This window comes from Panthera tigris, chromosome B3, assembly GCF_018350195.1.
Source record: "Panthera tigris isolate Pti1 chromosome B3, P.tigris_Pti1_mat1.1, whole genome shotgun sequence".
Taxonomy (NCBI): domain Eukaryota; kingdom Metazoa; phylum Chordata; class Mammalia; order Carnivora; family Felidae; genus Panthera; species Panthera tigris.
The window spans coordinates 119,796,809-119,821,386 of record NC_056665.1 but is presented as its reverse complement, the minus strand read 5'-3'; the positions used below and the strand labels follow the sequence as shown (position 1 = coordinate 119,821,386).

The window sequence follows — 24,578 nt, the reverse complement described above, 5'->3', positions numbered from 1 at the left end:
GGTTCAAGGGACTCGCCATCCCAAGATGGGTGCTGACAGGGAGACCACGGGCAGTGGTAGTCCCTCTGAAGGACCAAGGGGTGAGTTTGAGGTGGCTGCGGAAGAGGCTGAACCAGACACATCCTGTGGCGATCCCTGTCACTACTGCCCCCAGCTGACTCAACAGAGGCTGCGTGTGGGGGCAGTCCCCACCGTTGGATAAGGCTGCGGCGTGCAGGCCAGTGGGCACTCGACCTGGGGACCTATGAGAGCAGGGGACCCGGAACATACTGGTTTCAGGCTCTGCCCAAACTAGAGAATTTGAAGACCTGAAGACAACCCTGTGTCAGTGAGGCACTTACTGCCCTCAAACTGTGCTCAAAATGGCGGCCTGTGGCGCCCAATGGAGACAGGCAAAGCCGTGTGTGCTTTATCGCAGCTTCTCAAGGGAGGTGGGGTCTTTAACAGGACGTGTAGGTCCATTGGCAGGAAACTCCCCAAGGACCTAAGCCACATGCTGCCCCTTGAGAGCACGAGGCAGCACTTTCCCCGTGTTGCCCTTGTGTTCCTAGAACACCTTGCACGGAGCCTGGCATGCAGCATCACCCAAGGTTGGCTTTCTGGGAGGAGCAGAGAAAGTATAGTTGTAAAGGTGAGAGTATCAACCTGAACGACCATTCCTCTGAATGGCATCTTGCACTGGTCCTTCTCCCTGTCTGGAAAATGGCCCGCTGACAATCCAGGAAGCGTGAGGCAGTGAGGAATGGAAGGTGGGAAGGTCATGGTGAGGTAACTGAGGGGGGAGGGGGGAACCAAGAAGATGCCTACAGGGAGGATTGAAGATGCTTTGAAAAAACCCAGCTCGGGGCTCCTGGGTGGCTCCGTGGGTTGAGTGCCCGACCTCAGCCCGGGTCACGATCTCATGGTTCATGGGTTCGAGCCCCGCGTCGGGCTCTGTGCTGACAGCCTGGGGCCTGCTTCGGGGTCTGTGTCTCCCTCTCCCTCTGCCCCCCTTCCCGTTCACAGTCTGTCTCCAACATAAACATTAAGAAAATAAAAAATAAAAAAACACCCAGCTTCCCAAGTAGGTCACCCAAACCATGGAAAAGAAGAGATTAGCAGAGTCCCCAGAGCTGAGGACAAGAGCAAAAGAAGGCCCCCACCCCCGCAGAACCTAGGCTTTCAAGGGACTACGTGAAAGAAGAGAACCTCTTGCCAGACCGGTTGCTTTTAAGAAATTTATTTAGAAAAATAACCCTACCCTGCCCTCCTCCCTCTGTGCCATGGGACTTGGGCATCGTGTCGGATTTGACTCTGGATTGGGCCTCCCGTCCGCATGGGGGCCCAGCACATGCTGACAGGCGGCCACGCCGCTGGGTGACCTCACACCCTCTCGGCCGGTACAGTCCTGCGCTCGATCCTTGTCCGGGCCTCTGCCTCCGGGTCTCCGCAGGGAGAGAGGGCCCTGAGGAGCGAGGGCGGCCTGGCCACAGTCTGTGTGCCCCTCCCGAGGCCGGCCAGGGCAGCTGGGGGCGGGGGGCTCCGTCCGCCCCCCACCGCCTCTCAGAGCTCAGGGCTGGAAGCGAGGTGAGCTGACGTGAGGCTGGTGGAAGGCATGGGCGCTGTATACCACGTCGGGGGGCGAGGGCGTGCTGGCCGCCAGCACCGAGCACAGGGGCTCATGGCTGCTTAGCACCGACGTGAAATACTTCATCTCTTCCGTGAGCTGCTTGATCTCCTTGCGCAGAGCCGCGTTCTGTTTCTCCAGGTCTTCACTCTCCTGTGGGGAGACAGGTCAGCATCTGAGACTAGCGTCAAGGAAAGCACAGGATCGGGGGAGGGGGGACCGGAGGAGTCCAGACTAGGTTCTCACCGGCACAGCCGTGGGGACGGGCGTCGGTGAATTTTTCTGCACGCGTGGGTGCACGTGTGCACACGTGTTTGCGTGTGTCATATGTGAGTGCCGGTGCATCTCTGCACGCCTGTGTATGCATGGATGCCAGGTCGAGCCTATGAAACTGCTGGAATTTGTCTGTTTTGACCTATAAAGATGGCGGTTCCCCATGGTCCCACCCAACAGGCGCGCACAGGAATGCGTGTGGGCACGCTCCTTGGTGTGGGTGCGTGTGTACATGGGTCTCCGTGAGTGTGTACGTGGGTTGAGAGTGGCAAGGGTAGGTGAGGGGAAGCTGGTTGGCAGGTTAGAACCTGAAGAAACGGCAGAGAGTTTTTCTAGTTCTGTTTGATACAGGTCAGCATTTCCCAAGCTTGCCGTAGCAGTAGAATTTAAGGGTTTGTCACACAGTTCCAGGCTCTTCGTGAAATCTAGAGATTTGAACTGAATGGGTTTGGGATGTGGGGTGAATTCTGGGAATTCACGGAATTTTTATAAAAATGTTTATTTACTTTTTCTTTTTTCTTTTTTTTTGAGAGAGAGAGAGAGCACAAGAAGAGAGGGAGGCACAGAATCCGAAGCAGGCTCCAGGCTCTGAGCTGTCAGCACAGAGCCCGACGCGGGGCTCAGAACTCGCAAACGTCAAGATCAGGCCCTGAGCCGAAGGTGGACGCTTCACCCGCTGAGCCACCCAGACGCCCTGGGAATTTGCTGAATTTTATTGAGTGCTCCAGGTCATTCCAATGATCGGGCAAGTTTGCAAACGTGAGTTAAATGCAACCTTAGACTTGTTTTAGTTAGTCAAGCACTAATGAAGTGCCTAAATGTTAGGTGCCTGAACACAGACCATGAACTCAAATGTCCGTTGATTGGCTGGCTGATGACATTAATTGCTGGCCTGGAAGTTGACTCAAAACTACCGTGGGCAGTGGGCAGATATAAGATAACCTACCACGTAAAAGGCACCTTACATAACCCATCAGGAGCATAAGCAGCAATGAGATATCCAGGTTTGCTGCTAACGGCCTTCATCCATGAGCCCAGGGTTTCTTTTTTAAGTGGTGGAGGGGTGTACGACCGGCCTTACCCATCAAGCCAGCTCCCATCTGTCTGTGAAGGACAGATGCAGGCAGGCTCAGCCCCAGCCTGGCATTTCCTGTATGTGGCGTTGAGCTAGAAAATGTGGCTAGGTCGGTACAAAGGAAACCCCTATCTCTAACATGGGGTGGGGGTGGGTGGGATACTCAGACCCACGATGGTGGGGTCAGAGGCACTGGCTTCTTCGGCAAGGTACGGCTGGCTCTCGCTAATCTCACCACTTGGCTGTTTCCAGGCACATCCCGGAGGCAGGGCATCCCCTCTTTACCGAAAGGTAAGAGAAAGCAACACATGAGACTGGGTGGGGGGTGGTTGGTAAGACGGGAACTGGGGGCCGGGAGTCCTGGCCCCTTCCTCTAGCCCTTTTCCTCGCCCCCTCTGAGAGTTTCCACTGGTGACAACGTTTACTGTAAATTCTGTGCTCTGAAGAGCCTGGGCAAACCCCGAGGCAGAAGGGAGGGGTAGGGTGGGCGGGCCACAGGGACCAACCGCGCTCTGACCTTCTCCCCGCCTAGAGGCAGGCCCAGCTTTCGGGAAGTGACAGCAGGTTCTTCCTCCCCGAGCAAGCTCTGTTGAGCTCTCTCTAGTTTTCTCTCCCCGCCCCCCGCCCCCCCTGCCTTGCAGATCCCAGAGCTCTAGGATGGGGCTTCACGACTGCCGCTGCCTCTAACCAGAAAACAACCCCCTGTGACAAGAAACTCATCTTTACCTCGGGAAGCAAGACTGCTTCCTGCTAGGGCCCCAGAGAAACCAGCACTGCCAGCCCGGGGGCCACGCAGCCAGCCAGACACTGGCAAGAGGAAGAGTTTGACTTCCCTTGTAGAAGGAAGTGGCTGATCTGGGGCCTCCTCCCAACATGTCCCCACCTGCCAACGTTTGGTCCACTCTGACCCTCCCTGGGGCAGTCATGCCCCAGAAGGGACTCACACGGGGACAGCTGGCAAAGGCCGTTAACTCGGAGGAGCAAGGATCACATCCCCCGACTTCCCTTAACTTCCCAGTGGCAGCTAGCAATCTAGGACTCAGTGAGGGGGGACGGGAGCAGAATGTTTGGGAAGGAAATGTCAGCCTCTCACATGCATGTCTTCTGCTGCAGTCAGGGAGCAGTGAGCTGGCTCACAGTGAGTTTGGGCTTCCCTGGAAGCTGCTTTCCACTTTTAGGAATTCACTTGGGGCCCTCAGGCTCCTCACAGGAACCCCGAGATGGACACGCTGAGGCCAGCTGGCTACCATTATTCCCACTTCTCAGATGAGGCCAACTGAGACCCTGACCCTGGGACAAACCTACCCCAAACACCCCCTCCAAATGATTACAGGCTGGTGGCAGCAGCCGCTACGAGGAAAGGCTTTGGAATTTGACGCAAGACACTTATTTTCTCAGAGGTTCAGACACTTTAGCGATTGACCCAAAGCCCCATAACCATACAGGGTTATGCAGAGCAGGGATCGGCTGGAGGCTTCCCCGCCCTCAGCCCCATTCTTCTAGCATACCCAGTGCTTCCCCCAAGAGACTGGTAACTTACGTGACCAAAGGTCTTTGGAGATCACTAAGAAGTCTTCAACTGCCCTACAGTCTCCCAAGAGAAAACAAGGTCTTGATTTGGGTGATCTTTAGACACTGCACTGGAAGCCTGAGTTAGTCATACTTTCCAGTCACAGAGCTGATCATCTGCCTCCTGCCCAGAGTTGGGAGGGAATCATCCATCCAGCTACGCTTTGAGAGGGCTCCCTCAAGGCCAGACCTTCGTCCACATGCACAGTGAGGTCCAGAACATACAACAGTGGGCTCCATCCGCAGTAACTGGGGACCAGGGTCCTGGCTGGGTGAGCCCATGACTCTCTTTTCCCTCTCTGAGCCCCAGTTCCTGTTAGAACGGGAAGACTGGACCTCAACAGTGGTTCTCAACCTTGGCCACACATTGAGATCAGTGGGATCCCTGGAGAACCTTACCAATACCAGTGCCTGATTCTGGTTTAAGCAGTCTCGCGTACAGCCTGGGCATTTGGGTTGTTAAAGGCTCCCAGGGGATCCTAATGTGCCGTGAACACTGCCAACCATGAGAAGGAACCATCAGCTTAGAAGCTCTCCAAGCCCTCTTCACCTCTGGAATATCTCAGAGTCCGAACTGACTGAGCGTATTAACCTCCAACCCCCACTTGTTGGGAAGGGGTGTGCGTGAGTGTCAGGGAGAAGGCTGTTGGGAGCGGAGGGATGTAGACTCAATTTATATGAGAAAAATGAGTGGAAATCGATTTTGCAAAAGAATAATCTAGCTTGACGTAATAATTTTTATTGAATGCTGCCACGTATCAATCACTTTTCAAAGTATTTTAGTTATCATCATATTTAATCTTTGCCACAACCCTATCGGGTAGATAATGTTATCAGACACATTTTACAGAAGAGGACGACCTAAGGTACAGAGAGGTTAAGTAATTCGCTCAAGGTCGCACGGCTCGTAAGTTGCAGCAGCAGGACTAGAATGAGGCAGTCTGGCTTCAGAGTCTGTGCCCACCATTTTCTCTTGCCTTTGACATCTGTTTAAATCGTATGACGTTTGGTAATTATCCTGTGAGGCCTTGGCCCTGTTGGCTTTGCCATTTCATCTTCCCTCTTTTCCCATTTCTTGCAAGTCTGGGAGATAAGGTTCACAATTCACCCTCACCTGTGAAGCTGCCTGATGCCAACCCTATCATGAACTACGAGCTGCTCGGGGGTGGTTAATGAAGAGGCTTCATGGGGGTGTGGGAACATTCTGGGAAATTCCCTACTGGAGGGGCCGAAAGAGGGTCACTCAAAGAGCTCTCAAATGATGGGGAATCCCCAGGCAGTTCCCTTACCCACAGGGAAGCCAGTGAGGACCAAGGCCAAGGACAGGCTCTGGCCCAAGGCTCTGGCAGGGACTCTCCAGGCATTCTGAGCGGGCCTTGGTCCTCCTTCCTGCCAGCTCTGGTTTACTTCTCTTTGAATCACAATTTCCAGAAGAGTGAAAATAGTCCCGGGTGTTCCTCCTCAAGAGAACATGTATTCGTTTATCGATTGGGTGACCTTTCAGCCCCCACCTACACTTCAGCAGGAGAGTAGTGTGTGAAGCTTATCCCTCGCACCCAGCTACGTTCAGCCTCCTGCAGTTACCAATCCCCGTCCACAAAATGCAGATACAGAGTGGAGCCCGCCATTGCTGGAGAAATCTGCGAACTGACAGGTAGGACATTTCCGAAGCCATGGTAGGACGTATGCCTACCCCTCCAACCAATCTGGGGGAATTAGCCCCAACTTCTGGTCCTCACCCGATGAAGAGAGAAGAGGAAACACTAAACCACAGGCCTTTGCACTGAATAATGTACAAGTCTGATTCTGGAGAAATTTTTACTTTCTTGCCATCCTAAACTCCTCCCCCTTGCTTTCTAGAGAGGCTAGAAAACAAATTCACCAAAATGCTCAGCTTCCCTTGCAGCTAGGCATGACCATGTGACAGATTCTGACCAATAAGGTGTAAGCAGAAGTACCTGGGGGTGGGGCTTCCCTTTTAACTGAAAAAGCAAAGCCTCACCGGGACAAAAGCCACCCTCCCTCAACACAGATTGATGCCTGGAGGTCCAGCAGCTACCTTGCAGCCTTGAAGATGAAAGCCACATACTGAGCATACCTGCACAGAGACAGAAGTAGCCCGGGTCTTTGATGACATTCCTGCCTTAGCCCTGGTCTGTCCAATTCGAATTCCTTGTGAGAGGACTCCTTCTATTACTCATAGCTAAATGCAATCCTGGCTGATATCTCAAGTTAGAGAGTTTATCACTAGCAAGCCCAATTCCAAAAAACAACTGATAATTGCCATGAACACAAAGGTTTGAATTAAGTTTTGTTTTGTTTTGGTCTTTAAACCTGCCAGGCCTCTGGGACAGTGTCTGGGTATAAAACCCCTACAACTGTACTAAACTCACTCCACACATTCTGCCTCATGCACCTGATGGGCTTCAAATGTCACTGCTCCCCAGGTCTCAACCCTGGCTGCATACTGAAGTCACCTGAAGAGCTTCAGAAAATCTTAATTCCTGGACCTCACTCCTGTGAGAGGTTCCAATTTGATTGTCCTGGAATGGGTCTCAAGCGTCAAGACTTTTTAAAAATGCTCCCCAGGGGCACCTGGGTGGCTCCGTCGTTTAAGCATCCGACTCTTGATTTCAGCTCAGGTCATGATCTCCCAGTTTTTTGGGTTCGAGCCCCGCGTTGGACTCTGAGCACTGACCACGTGAAACCTGCCTGGGATTCTCTCTCCCTCTCTCTCTATCCCTCCCCCCCACTTGCACTCTCTTTGTCTCTCTCAAAATAAATAAGCTTAAAAAATTGTTTCCCAGGTGAGCTTAATGAGCAATTAGCTTGGGACTCATGTTCGTAGCTGATTCCTCTTTTTAAAAATGTAAGAATATAAATATGGGCAGTGTTTACTTTTATTAAAATGTATTTTATATATTTAGATTTGTATTAAATATTTTTATTTTATAATATATAGTAAAAATAGCATAATACAAATAACTTTAGAGAGATGGGAGGATGTTTCTAAGTCAAAAGTATTTTCTGAAAGTAAATGCCTATTTAAGGCAAAGGCCTTACTATCCCAATCGCTATTATATTTGGCGAAAACAATTTCAAGTAGCCCAGAACAGTTCATTTTTATGACAGAAGAGCCAGAGGTAGGACATCTATTCGAATCTCATTAATGATAACTTGATCAAACCAGGTACCCTTTAAATTGTGGAGCTCCATGAGGGTCTATCACTGCCTTCACTGCTTTGCCATCATTGATTAGGACAGTGCGTGGCACATAGTAAGTGTTCAATAAAATCATCTTGCTTGACTGCCAGCTTGAACTCTCTAATAATTTACCAAACCCTGCTTACGAAGAGTCTACTAAGTAAATTTATGATGTCCGTGACATTTCCAAGGGAGTGTTTAACTAAGCATTTACTAGCCTTTATAGCTTCTATTCTATAACAAGGATAGTTGCAAATGAGTGGAAGAGATTCACTTTTTTAAAAAGGCCCAGGTCAAATCCCTACTCAGCAACACTTTTGTTCCGCAAACTGAACCTATGCGTGGGAGTAGCAGAATGAGCACCATTTTAGGAACTCTGCATATAATTTCCTTAGCTGGAACCTGGCTTTCCCCATCCATTCCACACGAAGGAGACTTGAAAAGCCAGGCCCGTGCTCTTAACTTTTTATAAACTGGAAAGTATTATTATATATGAAGTCATATTATTATATATGAAGTCATATATGACTTCATATATAATAATACATGTGATATCTCCACCTGATTGATTTGTAGGAACATGCCAAGCGCTCTGCGTTAAACAAATGAACAAATATAACCTTCTCAATGCAAAACAAAACAGAACAAATGCAATATTGTTCTGCTTTTATATTTACTCTGTCATTTAACTATCGAACAACCCAGGGAGGCGCTATTGCTCCCCATTTTGTAGATCAGAAGTTAGGTTCAGGCAGATCTGAATTAGTTTTGTTGACTCTCCCCACCCTACTCCCCGCCCCTACCCCTACCCCTACCCCTACACCACCCCCAGCGGGCTCCTGCTCCCTGCCACAGGCTCCTTCCTGAGTTCCTTCTCCTGGTCTCAGAGGCCTGGGCCCACAAGGCATATTTTCCGACTCTTGGCCCTTTTCCAACACACAGTTTGGCCTCAAGGCTCTGCTGAGCACACCCTTTCCTCAGGTCCTCCCAGTCTCCTACGACCACGATCTGTCAGGGCTTCAGACAGACCTTCCTTTGCTCACTGTCCCCACCCTGTCTGTCCATTAGTTACATTCAACATCGCACTATTTGATTTTCACTGAAGTACTCTTCACTTTATGTGTTGAGCCTGTTTGTCATTTATTTGCCTGTTTTGTTTCTTTTTTAAAAAAATTTTTTTTAACATTTATTTATTTTTGAGAGAAAGAGAGCATGAGTGGGACAGGGGCAGAGAGAAAAGGAGACACAGAATCCGAAGCAGGCTCCAGGCTCTGAGCTGTCAGCACAGAGCCTGACGTGGGGCTCGAACTCACGATGAGATCATGAGCTGAGCCGAAGTCAGATGCTCAACCAACCGAGCCACCCAGGTGCCCCTACTTGCCTGTTTTCTAGTGTGACTTCCAGTTGAATGCAAGGTCCATGAAATCAGGGACTCTGTCTTGTCCCTGCTGTGCTCTCAATGCCTAGAACAAGCCAAGCCATACCTGGCACCGAGGGGGCTAATACATACTTGTTGGGCGGATGAATCATTTCTGCTAACATTGGATCTAGTCCTGGGAATATGGCCTTTGCTTTTATAATTTTCTGGATCACTCTACCCCTTTAGCAGGAAGGCATGTTCTCATACCAGCCGAGGACCCAGAAAATACTTTGGTTAGAGGATCCTCCGTTGCAGGAAATTGCATTTTGGCCCCAGGAATCCAGTCCACTCTGCGTGGCCCTGAACTTTATCTTCCTTCTGAATTTTGATAAGAGCTCAGGTCACCTTCCTTGGTTTCCTGAAACCAAGAGTGATGAGTCGTGTGCTGGGACAGTTCCGGTACATACCTGTTGTCCTGGTGTAATTCTTACTAGTGCTGTTTTTGCTTCCAAAAGTGTTCCCGTTTGGAGGATAAGTGGTAAGATTTACTAAAACTTGACCCCCACATTCTAGCTCAGTGATATCATCTTTGTCCTTGTCCTCACTGTTCTCCGGAGTTCACTCAGATCTCTATTTGCCCATTTTCGTATGTTTGTAAATAAAAAAATATGCAGTATAACTACCTTTAAAATATTTTTAAAAAATCATACCCACCCATGATTCTAGTACTCTTAACACAAGTGTTTCCATTTGCACATGTTGCCCTCTTGCCCTTTTTAAGAAACATAAACACTCATTTGTATGAAATCTCAATCGTTGTACAGAATACAATTTGTATTTCGCTTTGTCTTGACTTTGTCACCTCTCCATAATCACCATAATTACCATTTTTATCGGCTCTGTCATCAAATGGAAGATCCGCAATTTACCGCAAATGGTTTTGTAATGTTGGACATTTAGGCTGCTCTCAAAATGTTGCTATTGTAAGTAATACCACAGTGAACATCTTGGTGCATTCTGGGTTTTGTTTGGTTATGTCCTAGGATAAATTTGTAGGAGTGAGATTAGCAGAGCAAAGGGCACAACCAGTCTTCCAGTTCAGGGCCATATTGCAGTAAAAGGGTTATGTAAAATATACAATGTTACCAGCAGTGAATACATGTGTCAATTTCACTCTAACCCCATTGGTATTTAGGCACTATAATTTTAAATAATTTATTTTGCCAGTTAGCCTTTTGAGGGTTTCTTAATTTCGTTGTAATGTGACAAGTTATTGACAACGAAGGAGGAAGAATTTTCTATGGGTCTGTTGCCTAGAACAGCATTCTCAACCAGGGACAATTTTGCCTCCCAGGGAACATTGGACAAGGTCTGGAAATATTTTTCCTCATCACAGCTCAGGGGTGAGGTGCTGCTACTGGAATGTAGGGGTTAGATTTTACATTTTACAGTGCACGGGATCCCCCTCCCCCAACAAAGAATTATGCAACTCAAAATGTTAGTGGTGCCGAGGCTGAGAAGCCCTTAGTGTGTATCATTTTCACAATCAGAATAGAAAATTGGGTTATTTTCATTTTGGTAGGAAAAATGTTACGTAAGTTTTCTGTTCATAGCTTCTGCCCACTTACCTATTGGAGTCTGGATGTTTTTCTTAAAAAGAACGTTCTTTCTATGGTATAAATATGACACCTGCATTTATTTCTTTTGATGCAAGTATTTTCCCCAATGTATTACTGTCCTTTTCATTTTGTATTGCAATTTTAAGACCTTTTTAACATAAAGGAACGTTTAAACTTCAGGCCCTCTCAACCCGGGACTCTCTTTCTCATCACTTGCTGTATATGCTTGGGCTATATTGCTCAAGATTGGCTAGGTCATTCAAGCCTTCTGGTTAATGGTTTACTTCTTGGCTTACCCTTTGCAAAAGGACGTGTAGGAGCAACACCCTCTGAATAATAAAGTCCTATTCAACAAAGTGGTACAAATCAAAAGCAAATGGTGGGCAGGCAAGAGGTTTAGGTTTTTGGGCATCCTCGAGAAAGACCTCAGTGTCCCCATTGGTTACATGGCAGGATGGTTTGCAGCATTTCTGAGTTATCTTTTAATTCTGTGATTCTATATACAAGGGAATATGACCATAATTATTGTTATACCCCCCGCCCCCTCCCCCAACCACACTAACACATGGACCCATAATGATGCTCTCTACATAATGATATCCCACAATCTGAAGGGGACTTTGTCCTGCGGAACCACTCTACGTCCCCTAGGAAGCAGGGTGCCAGACTGAGTACTACGGAGGAAACTAAGAAAATCCCCAAGCAGTTTGGGAAAGGACTTTTTGGTGAGATGCTCCCATTCTTTTCAAGAGAGAGAAGTTTGGGTGCTGCTCGCTGAGGACAGCTTCATGGAGACATCTGCTTGAATGGGCACCATCAATTTGTGACCTGCGACCTGTAATCTCATTTGAACAGAAATTCTTCATAAACATCAAGACTGGTATGGAGCTGGCCTCCTTCCAAATATGCCTCCCAAACTCAACCACACGGACCCATCATCAGTGGTACAAGCATTCAGGGGTGGTAGATTGCCTTGACATGCTTTTCTTTCCCAAATGAAAATAGTCTACATTGTTGTTCTGATTTTTAACATGGTACACATTCATCACAATAAAAAAAAAAAAAAATACAGGGGCGCCTGGGTGGCTCAGTCGGTTAAGCGTCCGACTTCGGCTCAGGTCACGATCTCGCGGTCCGTGAGTTCGAGCCCCGCGTCAGGCTCTGTGCTGACTGCTCAGAGCCTGGAGCCTGTTTCACATTCTGTGGCTCCCTCTCTCTGACCCTCCCCCGTTCATGCTCTGTCTCTCTCTGTCTCAAAAATAAATAAACGTTAAAAAAAAAATTTTTTTTTTTAAATACAGAAAAATACTAGGGTAAGATAAGCTACTCAAAACTCATGACTCAGGAATAACTGTATTAGCATTTTGGAGAACATCTTTCCAGATATCTGTATGTATGCAAACATGCCCCAAACCCACAGATTTTACATCAACAGGATTGTATTCTGCATACCGTTTGTAACTTGCTGTTCTCCCCTCACTGCTATGTCATATGTATCTTTCTGTGATACAGACATACATAGTCATTTTTAGTGGTAGCATAAAATTCTAGTGTCTGCATGTGTCATAATATGCTTAATCCCCTATTGTTGGGCATCTGTCCAATTTTATAGTATTGATAAAGTGTTTACTGGTCATGATGAACGAAGCATCTTTGTGCATTTTTTTCTTCAAACATTTGTAAGTGGAATTGCTGTGCCGGAGTATTCTTATGTGAGATGTTAATATTTATTGCTGCACAGCCTTCTTTAAAAAGGGTTTCAATGGACACGTTGATATATTGCATCGAGACTTTACTTTCTTGACTAGGCCTAATAATGGAGGAGGAAAAAGTGTGAATTTTGGAGGTTGTTGCTTAAAGAACACAAAAGTAAAGTTAGGAAGAGACCGAAGGAGGATATCAGAGAAGGTGAATATAACTTCGTGAGAGTCCGAAGGAAACAGGCAGTATAGCATCATGGCTAGGGAGATGGGCTCTAAAGTCAGGCAGACCTTGTTACAAGCTGTATGATCTTGAACGAATTACTTAACCTAAGAATTATGAAATAAGGCTTTTGTGCAGATTAAATGAGATACTACAGGTAGAGCCATTAACACCCAGCGCCTGGTACATAGTCATGTATTTAATTAATGTTTTCAATTAAAGGAAATTCATAGCAATAGACGACCAAGAGAAGTGACTATTTTCCACAAATGGCTCACTGATTTTCGCGGAATTTTTTAAGGGCAGAACTAGCCAGACATTCCTTCTGTGTTTTGTTTTTGTTTTTGACCTATGCCTTCTCTATGCAAATAAGCCTTATGGCACCGTCTTCCAGAGAGAAAAGTGAGAACTCCAGGAGTGAAAAAGAACCACAAGCAGCTTTCTCTTCCAGTCCTCCCCAGACGACCAAGAACAATAGTGTCATTCTAAGGAGGCCCAGGGGGTTGACATCTTTGCTCAACTGTTTTTCCTCCATTACTCAATCTTCCTCCGATTGTAAGTAACTTAATTCTCGCAGCATCAGTTCAAAGCTTCACTTCACGCATAATTTACACTCAGGACATTTGTTATATGTGGCATTAAAGATATCTCCTGGAACCTGGAACCCTTTTTCTTTTTTTAGACTGGTATAAGACTCCTTTAGGAGCCAGCCCCAGGAAAGCACCTTTCCCACCCCCAGCTAAGCGAGTACTCACAGTTCCAGCTTTCAGATTTGGCCCTGTTCCTCCACCTTGCTTCCAGTTCCATTCTGGAGGCCAGATCTGACTTGTCAAAGGCATAGCTCTGGGCTAATATTACTGTCTCCCCATCATCTCTTCTACTTTTCGCCTCTTCATGAACAAAGCTTCTCAATTGATCTCAACTTTTCTTTTCCACTGACCCAGGACACTGACTCAAAATCCTTCAAGCCACTACAATCAACCAGGATGGCCACACAAGGGACACTGATCTGCCATTCCTTATAGTGGTTTGTCCAGTACTGTAGAAGTTAGGGTCACTCATGACAAATCCCAACTTATAGTTGATTCTCCCAAAGGACTGAGATATTTATGTCAGATGCTCAAGAGATAAAATGTCACAGAGGAAGACTATTCAGTGTTTGAAATCAAAATTAAAAAAGAAATCATCCTGGGGCGCCTGGGTGGCTCAGTCGGTTGAGCGTCTGACTTCGGCTCAGGTCATGATCTCGCAGTTTGTGAGTTCGAGCCCCGTGTGGGGCTCTGTGCTGACAGCTCAGAGCCTGGAGCCTGCTTCAGATTCTGTGTATCCCCCTCTCTCTGCCCCTCCTCTGCTCATGCTCTGTCTCTCTCTGTCTCAAAAATAAATGAAAACATTTAAAAAATTTTTTTTAAAAAGAAATCATCCTAATGCATATGTAGTAATGACTGATGTCGAGAATGTAAATATGTACATTATAAACATAAAAGCACATGATAAAAACAGCCAAGCTGTATAAAAAAAGGGGAAAAGGCAAAGTATCTCTCTTTTGCTTTAGACCTTTCATCCTATTTTTCAGAAATAAATATTAACTTTGAGGGAAAACCCATTTGAAAAATTTTAAGTTCATACACATATGCACATGTATGTTTTTCTTTTTATTAAAAACATACATGGGAGCAAACTAGGTACCATATTCACCCCCTTTTTAACGTAAGCATATAGAAGCTTGATAATCTTTCCAGATTAACACATTCGATGTAACATTTTGACAACTTCATAGTATCCCATTGAATGGACAACTATAGTTTATTTCATTACTTCCTCACCCATGAATATTTAGCTTGTTTCCAGTCTTCACTATAACAAACAATGCAGCAATGAGTGTCTTCACGTGCACATAATTGTGTAATCTGTGCGCATGTTTGTAAATAGACTCCCAGATGTAAAATCGCTGATATTTTACACCTGAGTAAAATGAGTTACAGGGTATGTGCACTTGTAATTTGGATGGGCTTTTTTTTTTTTTAATTTTATTTTATTTTTACATTTATTTATTTTTGATAGAGACAGAGCACAAGTAGGTTAGGGGCAGAGAGAGAGGGATACAGAATAGGAAGCAGGTTCCAGGCTCTGAGCTGTCGGCCCAGAACCCGATGCGGGGCTCGAACCTACAAACCATGAGATCGTGACCCCAGCCGAAGTCGGACGCCCAACCGACTGAGCCACCCAGGTGCCCCTGGATGGACTTCTAATGGAGTTGTACTGACATATTCCTACTAAGTAGTATGTGGTGGTGCCTGCTTCTCCGTAGCCTTGGCAACGTCACATATTAGCAACATTTTTTGTCTTTGCCAGTCTGGCAGGGAACCTTCCGGTTGCTTTAATTGTCATTTCTCTACGTGAGGTCTAGAATCTTTTCCATATTTATTTGCTATCTCTTTCTCTCTTTCTGTAAATTGCCCATTTATAATCATCGCTCATTTTTCTTTTGGGTTGTTAATCATTTTCTTATTCATATGAGCTCTCGTGTGAAGTAAATATGCCCTTTTTTGGTCATGTGTATTACAGATATTTTCCCCAATCTGTGATTTGCCTTTGATTTTGCATAGAATATTTTGAGCTGTATAGAAATTTTTATTTTTTATGTATAAGGGTAACGTATATCAGTTTTTGCCTTTACGGTTTCAGGGTTTTGTACTTTATCTGGAAAAGTCTTCATTCCAAAATAATTTTTCAATGTTCTTTTTTTTCCCCCAAGTTTCTTTAGTGGTTTGTTTTTTGTTTTTTTACATTTAATCTGTGTGCATGTTGTATGAGAAATGAAGACTCTAGCTTTCTTCCTCCCAAAATGGCTAGCCAGTTGTCCCAATTCTATTTATTGAATAATGCAGCTTTCTTTCACTGGTTTGAAAAGCTATCATCATCATTTTGCATTTGCTCTGGTGTCTAGATTTTAGGAACTGACATATGTATTTGGGTCTTAAATTTCAGTTTGTTTTGGGGTCTCTTTCTATATTCTGTTCTGCCCAATGTTCTGCCTTTTCCACATTGTTTTGATTTCTATATTTATAATTCAGCTAATCTTCTTTAATTACCCTCCTCTAAAATTTTCCTAAAAGCTATCACATGGTTGTTTTTCACCAAGAACTTAGAATAGCTAATCTAAGTCTCTTCTAACTGCCAGAAAGTCCTATTGGGTTTTTATTGGGATCACATTAGGTTAAATTGATAGATTTATTTCAGGAAAATTGCTATCTTTACATAAGGCATATCTTTCCACTTATTGGAATGGGTTTTTTTTTAATCACTTAGAATAATTCTAAAGTTTTAAAAAATCGAGCCCTGCATATTTTTTGTTAAATATATTCCTTCCTTCCATTTGCCATTATTGGTATTATATATGTATAAGGAAAAGTATATATATTTTTAAATATATATATATATATGTGAATATATATATGTGTATATATATATGTGAATATATATATATGTGTATATATATATATGTGAATATATATATGTGTATATATATATGTGAATATATATATATGTGTGTGTGTATATATATATAAATGTTTTTTAATGTTTATTTTTTTAACATTTATTTATTTTGAGAGAGAGTGTGAGCAGGGGAGGGGCAGAGAGAGAGGGAGAAAGAATCCCAAGCAGGCTCTGTGCTGAGAGCACAGAGCCTGACCCGGGGCTCAGTCTTACAAATTGTGAGATCAGGACCTGAGCTGAAACCAAGAGTTGGACACATAACCAACTGAGCCACCTAGGCGCCCTCATTGTTGGTATTATAAATGGAATCTTTCCTCCCATTAAATTTTCTAATTGGTTGTGGTTTACATATAGGAAAGTTTTTACTTTTTTGTGTTAACTTCAAAAGCTGACTGGGTTTTCTTATCACTTTTAATAGTTTTCAGCTGAAAATTGATCCACTTACTGGATCCACTTATTAGCTACTGATGTCTTTTGGAGATGAACTGGTCCAGTATGTAAATGAACTAGAATTTAAAAAAAATTTTTAATGTTTTATTCATTTTTGAGAGACGGAGAGAGACAGAGCATGAGCGGGGAAGGGCAGAGAGAGAGAGGGAGACACAGAATCCGAAGCAGGCTTCAGGCTCTGAGCTGTCAGCACAGGGCCCCACACGGGGCTCGAACTCACAAACTGCGAGATCATGACCTGAGCCGAAGTCGGACGCTCAACCGACTGAGCCACCCAGGCGCCCCTAAATGAACTAGAATTTAAATAAAAACTTTAAAAAAAATTAATTAAAAAACATTAAAAAGGAAATGAACTGGTCAAGATGTGCCTTTCTCCTTTTTCACCAATGCATCTACTATGCCTAACAGATTCCATGGTTGTCTGCAGGAGGAAAGGAAATAAGTGTGGTAAGGGCTTGTGTGGAACATCCAACAGAAGAGAATTAAAATGGAATGTCAACTTTGTTTGTTGATATCACAATTATGAAAAGAAGCACCTGATCCAGTTTACATGAGGGGTACTCAATGCCAGGGATGGTATAAAACTAGCATAAGATTAAACCGTTGTGGAAAGAGGCTCCTTCCCTACTCTATTTTAAAAGCAATCAGTATACAGCATGTTGGTATAAGCCACTTATAGGCTAGGTACTGAAAACGCTAAATAATAAGTAACCCACACTCTCACTGCAGAAATGAAGTAACGCTTTTGGTATTTTAAGAGAGATAATAGTGGCAAAGCTGAAACTGAGAAAATGACATTACCCCAATATATGAGGCTAGCACAGTAATGCAAGCATGGCCTGACGGTACTCTCAGTCGCTGGTCTTTACAATATTGGTAGATGGATCTACGGCTATGTCTGAAGGCCAGAGAATGGTTCCAGAACTTCAACATGTGGAGCCAAGCATGAACTCAAGAGTAAACCAAGCCCTTGACCTTAAGGATGCTAGTGGTAAAACAGAAGATTTTTCTACCTGGATCACAAACATAATTAAGAGGATAATGGATAGAGAAGATAGGTGATTACTTCTAAGAGGAAATGACCATTTCAGACCACAGCCAAACCCTCTGCTTGAAGGTGGCAGACGTATATTATGTGGCTGCCAAAAGCTTTTACCTGAAGTCAAGAAACAAGTTGCACTGGCTGTAACCCCCAGGCTAGCTACGCAAACGTATGTGACCCACTCACTGGGCAAAAAGTGAACCTGACCACTGTGGTGCTCAAAGGAAAGGAATGAGGAGGAGTTTGTCCCCAGATGTGGGGAGGCTAGGAAGGAACATTCTAGAGACTGCGGTTGGAGGTGTGGGTGTGGACGTGGTGACTGCATGACTTGGGGTCTCCATGCATCCCAAACCCAGAGATTCTCTCACTCTAGCCATGGCCAGTATAATCAAGATGGGCCAAGTCTTCTGGTTCTGAATCTTGTCTTACAGAGAGAGACAGAGAGACAGACAGACAGACAGCTGCGTCCACTGAAAACTTTGCCATAGCAAAGAAAATATATGTCCCCCTCACTGATGTGTCTCTGGGCTTGAATGAAGACCAGTGGGTTGAATTTACAGGGAAACAGTGGTGCAGCTCAAGATAGGGAGGACTCTTCTGCTCAGGTTAGGAGGGAAGGAGTTCTCCGACAGAAGTGAGCAGGCGTACGTTGGGGACCATTTCAGCGGTGTGTGTGTGTGTGTGTGTGTGTGTGTGTGTGTGTGTGTGGTGGGGGGGGAGGGGGGCGCATGTAGAGGAATCTTAAGCATCAAAAGTGTGTCTGAACTTGCCAGCCCTTAAGAAATCTCTCAGCCCTGAGATTCTGCAATGTATATATATAATCTTGTGATAATTTAGCTTGCTTCTATAAGAATAACTATTATTAATATTACTCTTATTATACTTAAAATTTTTGAGTATTATATGCCCAGCAGTGTGTTCAGCTTTTTAGATGCACTATCTCTATGAGGTAGTTACTGTCATTTCCCATTCTATAGATAGGAAAATTGAGTCTAAGGGAGGTTACCAACATTTCTAAGGTCAATCACACAGATAGCAGGTGGCAGAGCTGGGATTCAAACCCTGTGCTTCTGACTGCACAGTCACTGAGATATACTTAATTCACACTTTTTTTTTCTTTTTGTTTTACTTTTGCAAACTTATAAAGCTTATGGCAGTTTTACAGTCTCAGGACATTGTCTACTTACACAAAAAGCAAGGCTTTATCCTTTCCCATTTTTTTGATGTTTATTTTTTTTAAGAGAGAGAGACGGAGCGTGAGAGGGACAGAGGAAGAGGGAGACACAGAATCCGAAGCGGGCTCGAGGCTCTGAGCTGTCAGCACAGAGCCCAATGCAGGGCTCGAACTCGCCAACTATGAGATCACAACCTGAGCCGAAGTCGGACGCTCAACCGACTGAGCCACCCAGGCGCCTCTATCCTGTTTAATTTTCATTTGTTTGCTTGCTCTAAAGAATATTGAATTAGAATCGGAATCTGATAGAGACAAGTGCATGATCATAGATTTTTAAGCTTAAAATAGTAAATTGGAGTGTGGGAAGGGCCTAAGCCATAATGAAATCACAGAGGATATAGAAGTACCAGGGTCACCAACAACTTAACATTTAGACGGCTGGTCAGCATTATCGAAGAGAAGAAAGAATTTGGTGTTCATTCATTTATTCTTTTTTCGATTCGACAAATATTTATGACCTTAAAACTATGTTGGGATGCAACAGAAGATATGCTGAATACACTTCGTTTTTTTTAAATTTTTTTTTAACGTTTATTTATTTTTGGGACAGAGAAAGACAGAGCACGAACGGGGGAGGGGCAGAGAGAGAGAGGGAGACACAGAATCGGAAGCAGGCTCCAGGCTCTGAGCTATCAGCCCAGAGCCTGACGCGGGGCTCGAACTCACGGACCGTGAGATCGTGACCTGAGCTGAAGTCGGACGCTCAACCGACTGAGCCACCCAGGCGCCCCTGAATACACTTCTTATAAAACACAAGCACCCGTTCAGAGATGTTGGTGCAGACTATTCTCGGCTTCCCTGCCAAGCTAAAAGAAGCATCTGTTTCCCCCCCTAAAACTACATCTTACTCTTTCTTGAGAGCATTAAAACAACTATTCCAACTGGTTGATTGCCACGGTAATCTTTCAAATAAACACAAAGCATACTTCTTGCCCTTTGTACCAATTGCCCTTTTTACCATTGAAAGACATTACGAGGATGCTCCAGGTTCGGGAATGGTTCAGGAGGAAGGAGAGGAAGGCTGAGCTGCTAGAGGAAGGGATGAAGGGATGGAAGAGGAAGGGGCCAGTGAAGAAAGAGCTGGCAGACTAAGGGACCAAGGAAGGGGCAGAATGAAGAGAGGGAAGGCGGTCAGGTATGGGTGACAAGGAGGAAACACTGCTCTGGCACACGGCCAGAATCCAGAAACGTTGATCAGAGCCCTGCTCTGCCAGTAGCATTGCAGCTCAGCACCACCCGAGGCTCTTGCTCAAGCCAGGGGTCAGGACCTTCTCTAGAAAGTTCCAGGCTAGAGGCAACTCAATCAGGACAGTGACCGTCCCAGATAAGTGTACTTGAAACTGCCTCTTTCACAGATCCCTTGGGATGTCATGAAAGATATTTCGAAATAAAACTCAATGATGTTCAGGAAGGTGAAGTAATAAGGCGTGGCCCCCTATGGAGGCCTAGCCCCAGATGCAAGGACCAGGGTGGCTGTCAACTGGCCTCCTAGGGGATGGGACCGTATGTGATCCTAACGCTGGGCTCCTGGGTTCCCCCAAAGTGCTTCACACCGTGTAAATTCCTCCCAAAGACAGTCCTGCCTTCCTTCTGCAGAGGCACAAGCTCTCTCTCTGCCTCCTCCATCTCCAAGCAGGCCGTTCTGGTTCCACCCAGCCCTCCTCTGGGCCTCAGGTGATCAACTCATTTATACTTCATGCCCTCTTGGGGGCCAGGAAGAAGGGCTCACTTCTCTATCAGCCCCATGGCTCATGTTCTGCTACAAATTTTTCTCAATACAACCATGGGAGAGCCTCTCCTCCACACCGCACCCCACAGCCCTACCCTGCCACTCTCCCCCGCCCTTCCCCACATACACATGCCCACGCAGACAGGCTCAAAGCTGTGGTCCAAGCACCCATGAGTGGTGGGGAGCAAAGCCCAAGGCTCAAGAGAATGAAGGAAGTCCTGAACACTCACCAAGTGCAAGGTGTCAGCCTTCTGTGTCTGCCTCTGTCGGCTCTTCTGGGCAGCAATGCGATTTTTCTCCCTTCTCTGAACTTTTCTCACATCATCAGATGAGTCCTGGGAAGCAGACAAGATGGGAATGGGGTGAGTGTGCTCCTCCCTTCTGAGTTAAAACAGGTTCTCCTGCCGTTCGGTATCTGTCCGTCCATCCTTGTTCATCTTTTCATTAGCCCATTCACTCCTTCCTTATCTAAAGGCTGGGCTCAAAAGAGAACCTTCCCCACACTCTGTCACGCTCTCTTACATCTATATAGGTATGCTGGCCAAAAGCTACAGGAAGAAGAAAAAGACCCTGGGGCCTAGATAGGGCTGTATTTGGAAAAAATTGGTTAAGGCGATGAAGTGTGTTTTATCACCTCTCCAGCCCTCTAGGGCTGCTCCACCCTTACTCTTCTCGGCCTAGAATTTTCTTGCTGTTTTTTTTTTTTTTCAAAACTTTGTTGACACCAGCTATGTGACGACTTCTGTGAAAATGCTTTTTCAGAGGTGCTCTTGCTTTTTTTTTAAAAAGATTTTTTTTAATGTTTATTTATTTTTGAGAGAGACAGAGAGAGGGTGGGAGAGAGAGAGAGTGGGAGAGTGAGGGAAAGGCAGAGAGAGAGGGAGACACAGGATCCAAAGCAGGCTCCAGGCTCTGAGCTGTCAGCCCAGAGCACAATGCGGGGTTCGAACCCACAAACCGTGAGATCATGACCTGAGCCCCCCAGGCACCCCAGAGGTGCTCTTGCTTAATTCCTCAAATCTGTGAAGTTGATATTATCGTTTCTATCTTATATGTGAGGAAACTGAGGCTCAAAGGGCTTGCCCGAGAGTTCACAGTAAGCCAGGACTTACATCTTCTGCTGCTAAGTCTGATGCCTTTCCAAGCCACTCCCCACCCCTCACTGGTTTGTACCCATGTGTCTTCTGCCACATCGCTGGGCTCAGGTCCCATCCCAGATCAGTCTCTCTTTCCCCCTGCATTCCCTTCATTATGCTCAGTGACCCTGACATTCCCCGTGGCTCTGAGCACAATGCCTAATACAAACTAGAGACTAAGAACAGCTCTAACGGTGGAGATTACCTGGCTGTGGCAGGTTGCTGATGGGTGCTTAGGAGGACAAGAGGACCTCTGGTGTCCTCTAAGTATATCCCACAGATGGACATGTCCTCTACGTGGGCAGAGAGGTTAGCTCCAGCTGTCCCCCTAACACTGCAGGATAGGTGTAGGAGCCTGAGTAAAACTCTTCCACCACCCCTACCCTGTTCCCTCTCAGGTCCACACGGGACAGAGGGGCACTGTTCCTGGGGCAAGACCCTGTGCTCTCCAAGCGTGTCTCACCAGCATGCCCAACACTTCCAGGCCATCGCAGTAGGAGGGCATCGGGTCAGATGGGAAGGAAGTGCTTTTCTCTAAGGGGCTGGGAACCCAGATTACCATGGAAGCCATGAGTAATTTCCTTCCTAAGAAGAGTACAGACTTCCAGGCAGCCCAAGCCACCCTGATACCATCTGGAGCAGAGGACTGGATTGTTTGCCCTCTAGAGGTCTCTGCTATGACGTCTCCCCACCTGGTGCTCTTCTGTGCGGTATTCATGACAGATGCTGTCTTATATGTTTATATACTTTTATTTTGGCTGCAGCATCTTGAAAGCCCTCTTGGATGTCTATGCTAAGCAAAGAATGTGGTTTTTAAACCACAGAGTTGGGGAAGACATTTTAATCTCTTGATGTATTAGGTGAGAATGCAGAAGCCTTTCTATAGGGAGGGATGTCAAGGAAGGTGGTGAAGAGAAGTCTCCAAAGGTTTGGGGTCAGGGTGCCTGGGGGGCTCAGCTGGTTAAACAGCAGACTCTCGGTTTTGGCTCAGGTGGTGATCCTGCAGTTCGTGGGATTGAGACCCGCGTCAGGTTCCGCGCTGACGCTGTGCCCAGCCAGCTTCTGATTCTCTCTCTCCCCCTCTCTCTGCCCCTCCCCAGCTCATGGTCACTCTCCCTCAAAATAAGTTAAACTTTTAAAACATTTAAAATAAAATAAAATAAAATAAAATAAAATAAAATAAAATAAAATAAAATAAAATAAGCTTCGGGGCTGGCAAGGGGCCCCTCCTGTTGGCACCCCTCAAGCTGAAAACTTTTGACTCCGAAGTCACCATCTAGATTCCAAAACGCCCCCAGACTCTCTACCTCGACCGCTCTGCTTTCCCCGGAACTGAGCCGAGCTGAGCTAGAAGTCAGTGCGTCCGTCAGGTTCTAGTACTGCTTTCCGATTGACCCTTTCCTCCTGTCCAGCGGCCACAGGGGAAAGAAAGAGGCTTCGAGGCTTCGCGACAGCGCCCCAGCATCGCTCTCCGCTGGCCGTGCTGGCGGCAGGGGCAGGGCCCCTGTAGGTCCTCCTGCGCCCGCTTCCCCCTCCGTCTAACTTGCTCTTTTTTCTTCTTCGCTCTTCCCCGTTGCCTCTCCCTCTCTCTCTCTCTCTTGCCCTGCTGGTTGCCCCCCCCCCCCCCCCCCGGCGACCCCACGCGCTGGGGCCGGGGGTGCCAGCGGCCTCTGTGATGCTGTGCCCCTCGGGTTTCTCCCGCCTTGCAGACAGGTGGACCCTCTGTCCTTGGAGAGGCCGGGGTTCTCTGATGCACATGCCCCTCCTGGCTTCCTAGAAAGCTTCGCGGGGTGAGGACCCGGCTGAGGCGGGGGCGGTGGGCCCCGTCTGGAACCGAGAGGAGAAGGGGCCCTGGTGGAATGGGTGCGGGACGACGGTCCGCGCCGACAGGCGGCTGAATTGCAACCACCGTCGTAAGTCTGACGGGGTGTTCCTGCCACCAGCCACTTCCTCGCGCCCCGGGGCTCCCTGGGCAGCCCAAGGAGGCCTGGCCCTCCCGCTGCCCGCCCCCTCGGAGACGCAGACGGTGGGTTGCAGGGAAAGGGGGACCCTACCTGCTTGCCCGGGGGAGGAGAGCGGCTGAAGCTGGAGTCGCTGCTGTCCGAGCTGTGAGGCATGGCTGCAGTCTTCCGGGCTCTCCACCCAGCCCCCGACGCGCCCGCGGGCTCTCTTGTCACCAGCTGGCCTCCCTTCCTGGCTGCTCCCGGGCCGCCAGCCCACCCCCCTGCACAGGTCCCTCCTCTGCCCGCCCTGCAGCCACCTCTGACCCCCGCGTCCTCCTCGCTCTGGGGTGCAGAGGCACTGCTCCCCACAGGGACATGTCGCTCGCTTTGGGGCTCGTGCGCGCGCGCTCTCTCTCTCTTGTGGTTTCTGGTAACTCACACTGGAAGTCACATGGGCGGAAACTTAAACAAGGTAGAAGTTAATTTGAGAGAAAATACATATCTGGGAAAAGACCCACAGAATTATATGAAAGGAAGACCAAAAAAAAAAAAAAATACACAAAACCCCAGATACCTTCTGACTGTTTGAAAGGCAGAACAGCTCTCCTCAGTTGATGGAGATAAAAGAGAAAAACAGCCCAGGCAGGGAAAAACCCCAGCCAGAATTAGCAAGTCCGTCTCCTGTTAACAGGGCAGAAAGGAGAGGGAAAGAGTTTCCATTGTCAGCCGACTTGATTTTTCAACCAAAATAAAGCAACGAGACTGGGATTTCTCTCTGGTTTTTACCCGAAAGCGGCGATGCATCCGTCCTGTGACAGGCCTCCCTCACCCCCCATGCAGCCTGGTCCTTCCCTGACTGCCCAACAGAAGAGGCCCGGCGAGCTCTGGAAGCCACCGGCGCGGGCTCTAGAGTT

The 24,578-nt window shown here is 46.8% G+C and overlaps 1 protein-coding gene and 1 long non-coding RNA gene across 2 annotated transcripts; one reads left to right on the top strand and one right to left on the bottom strand.

The window, feature by feature from the left end:
- Nucleotides 1–1,082: 1,082 nt before the first annotated feature.
- Nucleotides 1,083–24,076, bottom strand: BATF (basic leucine zipper ATF-like transcription factor). Its single transcript, XM_042990155.1, has 3 exons — nucleotides 23,776–24,076; nucleotides 20,816–20,920; nucleotides 1,083–1,759 (listed from the first exon to the last, which is right to left on the bottom strand). Exons 1-3 carry the CDS (start codon nucleotides 23,836–23,838, stop codon nucleotides 1,550–1,552), a joined length of 378 nt encoding a protein of 125 aa, XP_042846089.1. The 5' UTR covers nucleotides 23,839–24,076; the 3' UTR covers nucleotides 1,083–1,549.
- LOC122239666 lies at nucleotides 2,432–5,258 on the top strand. Its single transcript, XR_006218996.1, has 3 exons — nucleotides 2,432–2,638; nucleotides 3,207–3,245; nucleotides 3,596–5,258. It is a non-coding gene; the product is annotated as an uncharacterized LOC122239666 (long non-coding RNA).
- Nucleotides 24,077–24,578: the final 502 nt, after the last annotated feature.

What these genes read in the sequence shown, in the direction of transcription:
- BATF (XM_042990155.1), bottom strand. Translation starts at nt 23,838, where the DNA reads ATGCCTCACAGCTCGGACAGCAGCGACTCCAGCTTCAGCCGCTCTCCT. An exon ending in CTCCTCCCCCGGGCAAGCAG is followed by an intron (nt 20,921 to 23,775) that starts GTAGGGTCCCCC and finishes TCTGCTTCCCAG; the next exon opens with GACTCATCTGATGATGTGAG. An exon ending in AGGCTGACACCTTGCACTTG is followed by an intron (nt 1,760 to 20,815) that starts GTGAGTGTTCAG and finishes GTCTCCCCACAG; the next exon opens with GAGAGTGAAGACCTGGAGAA.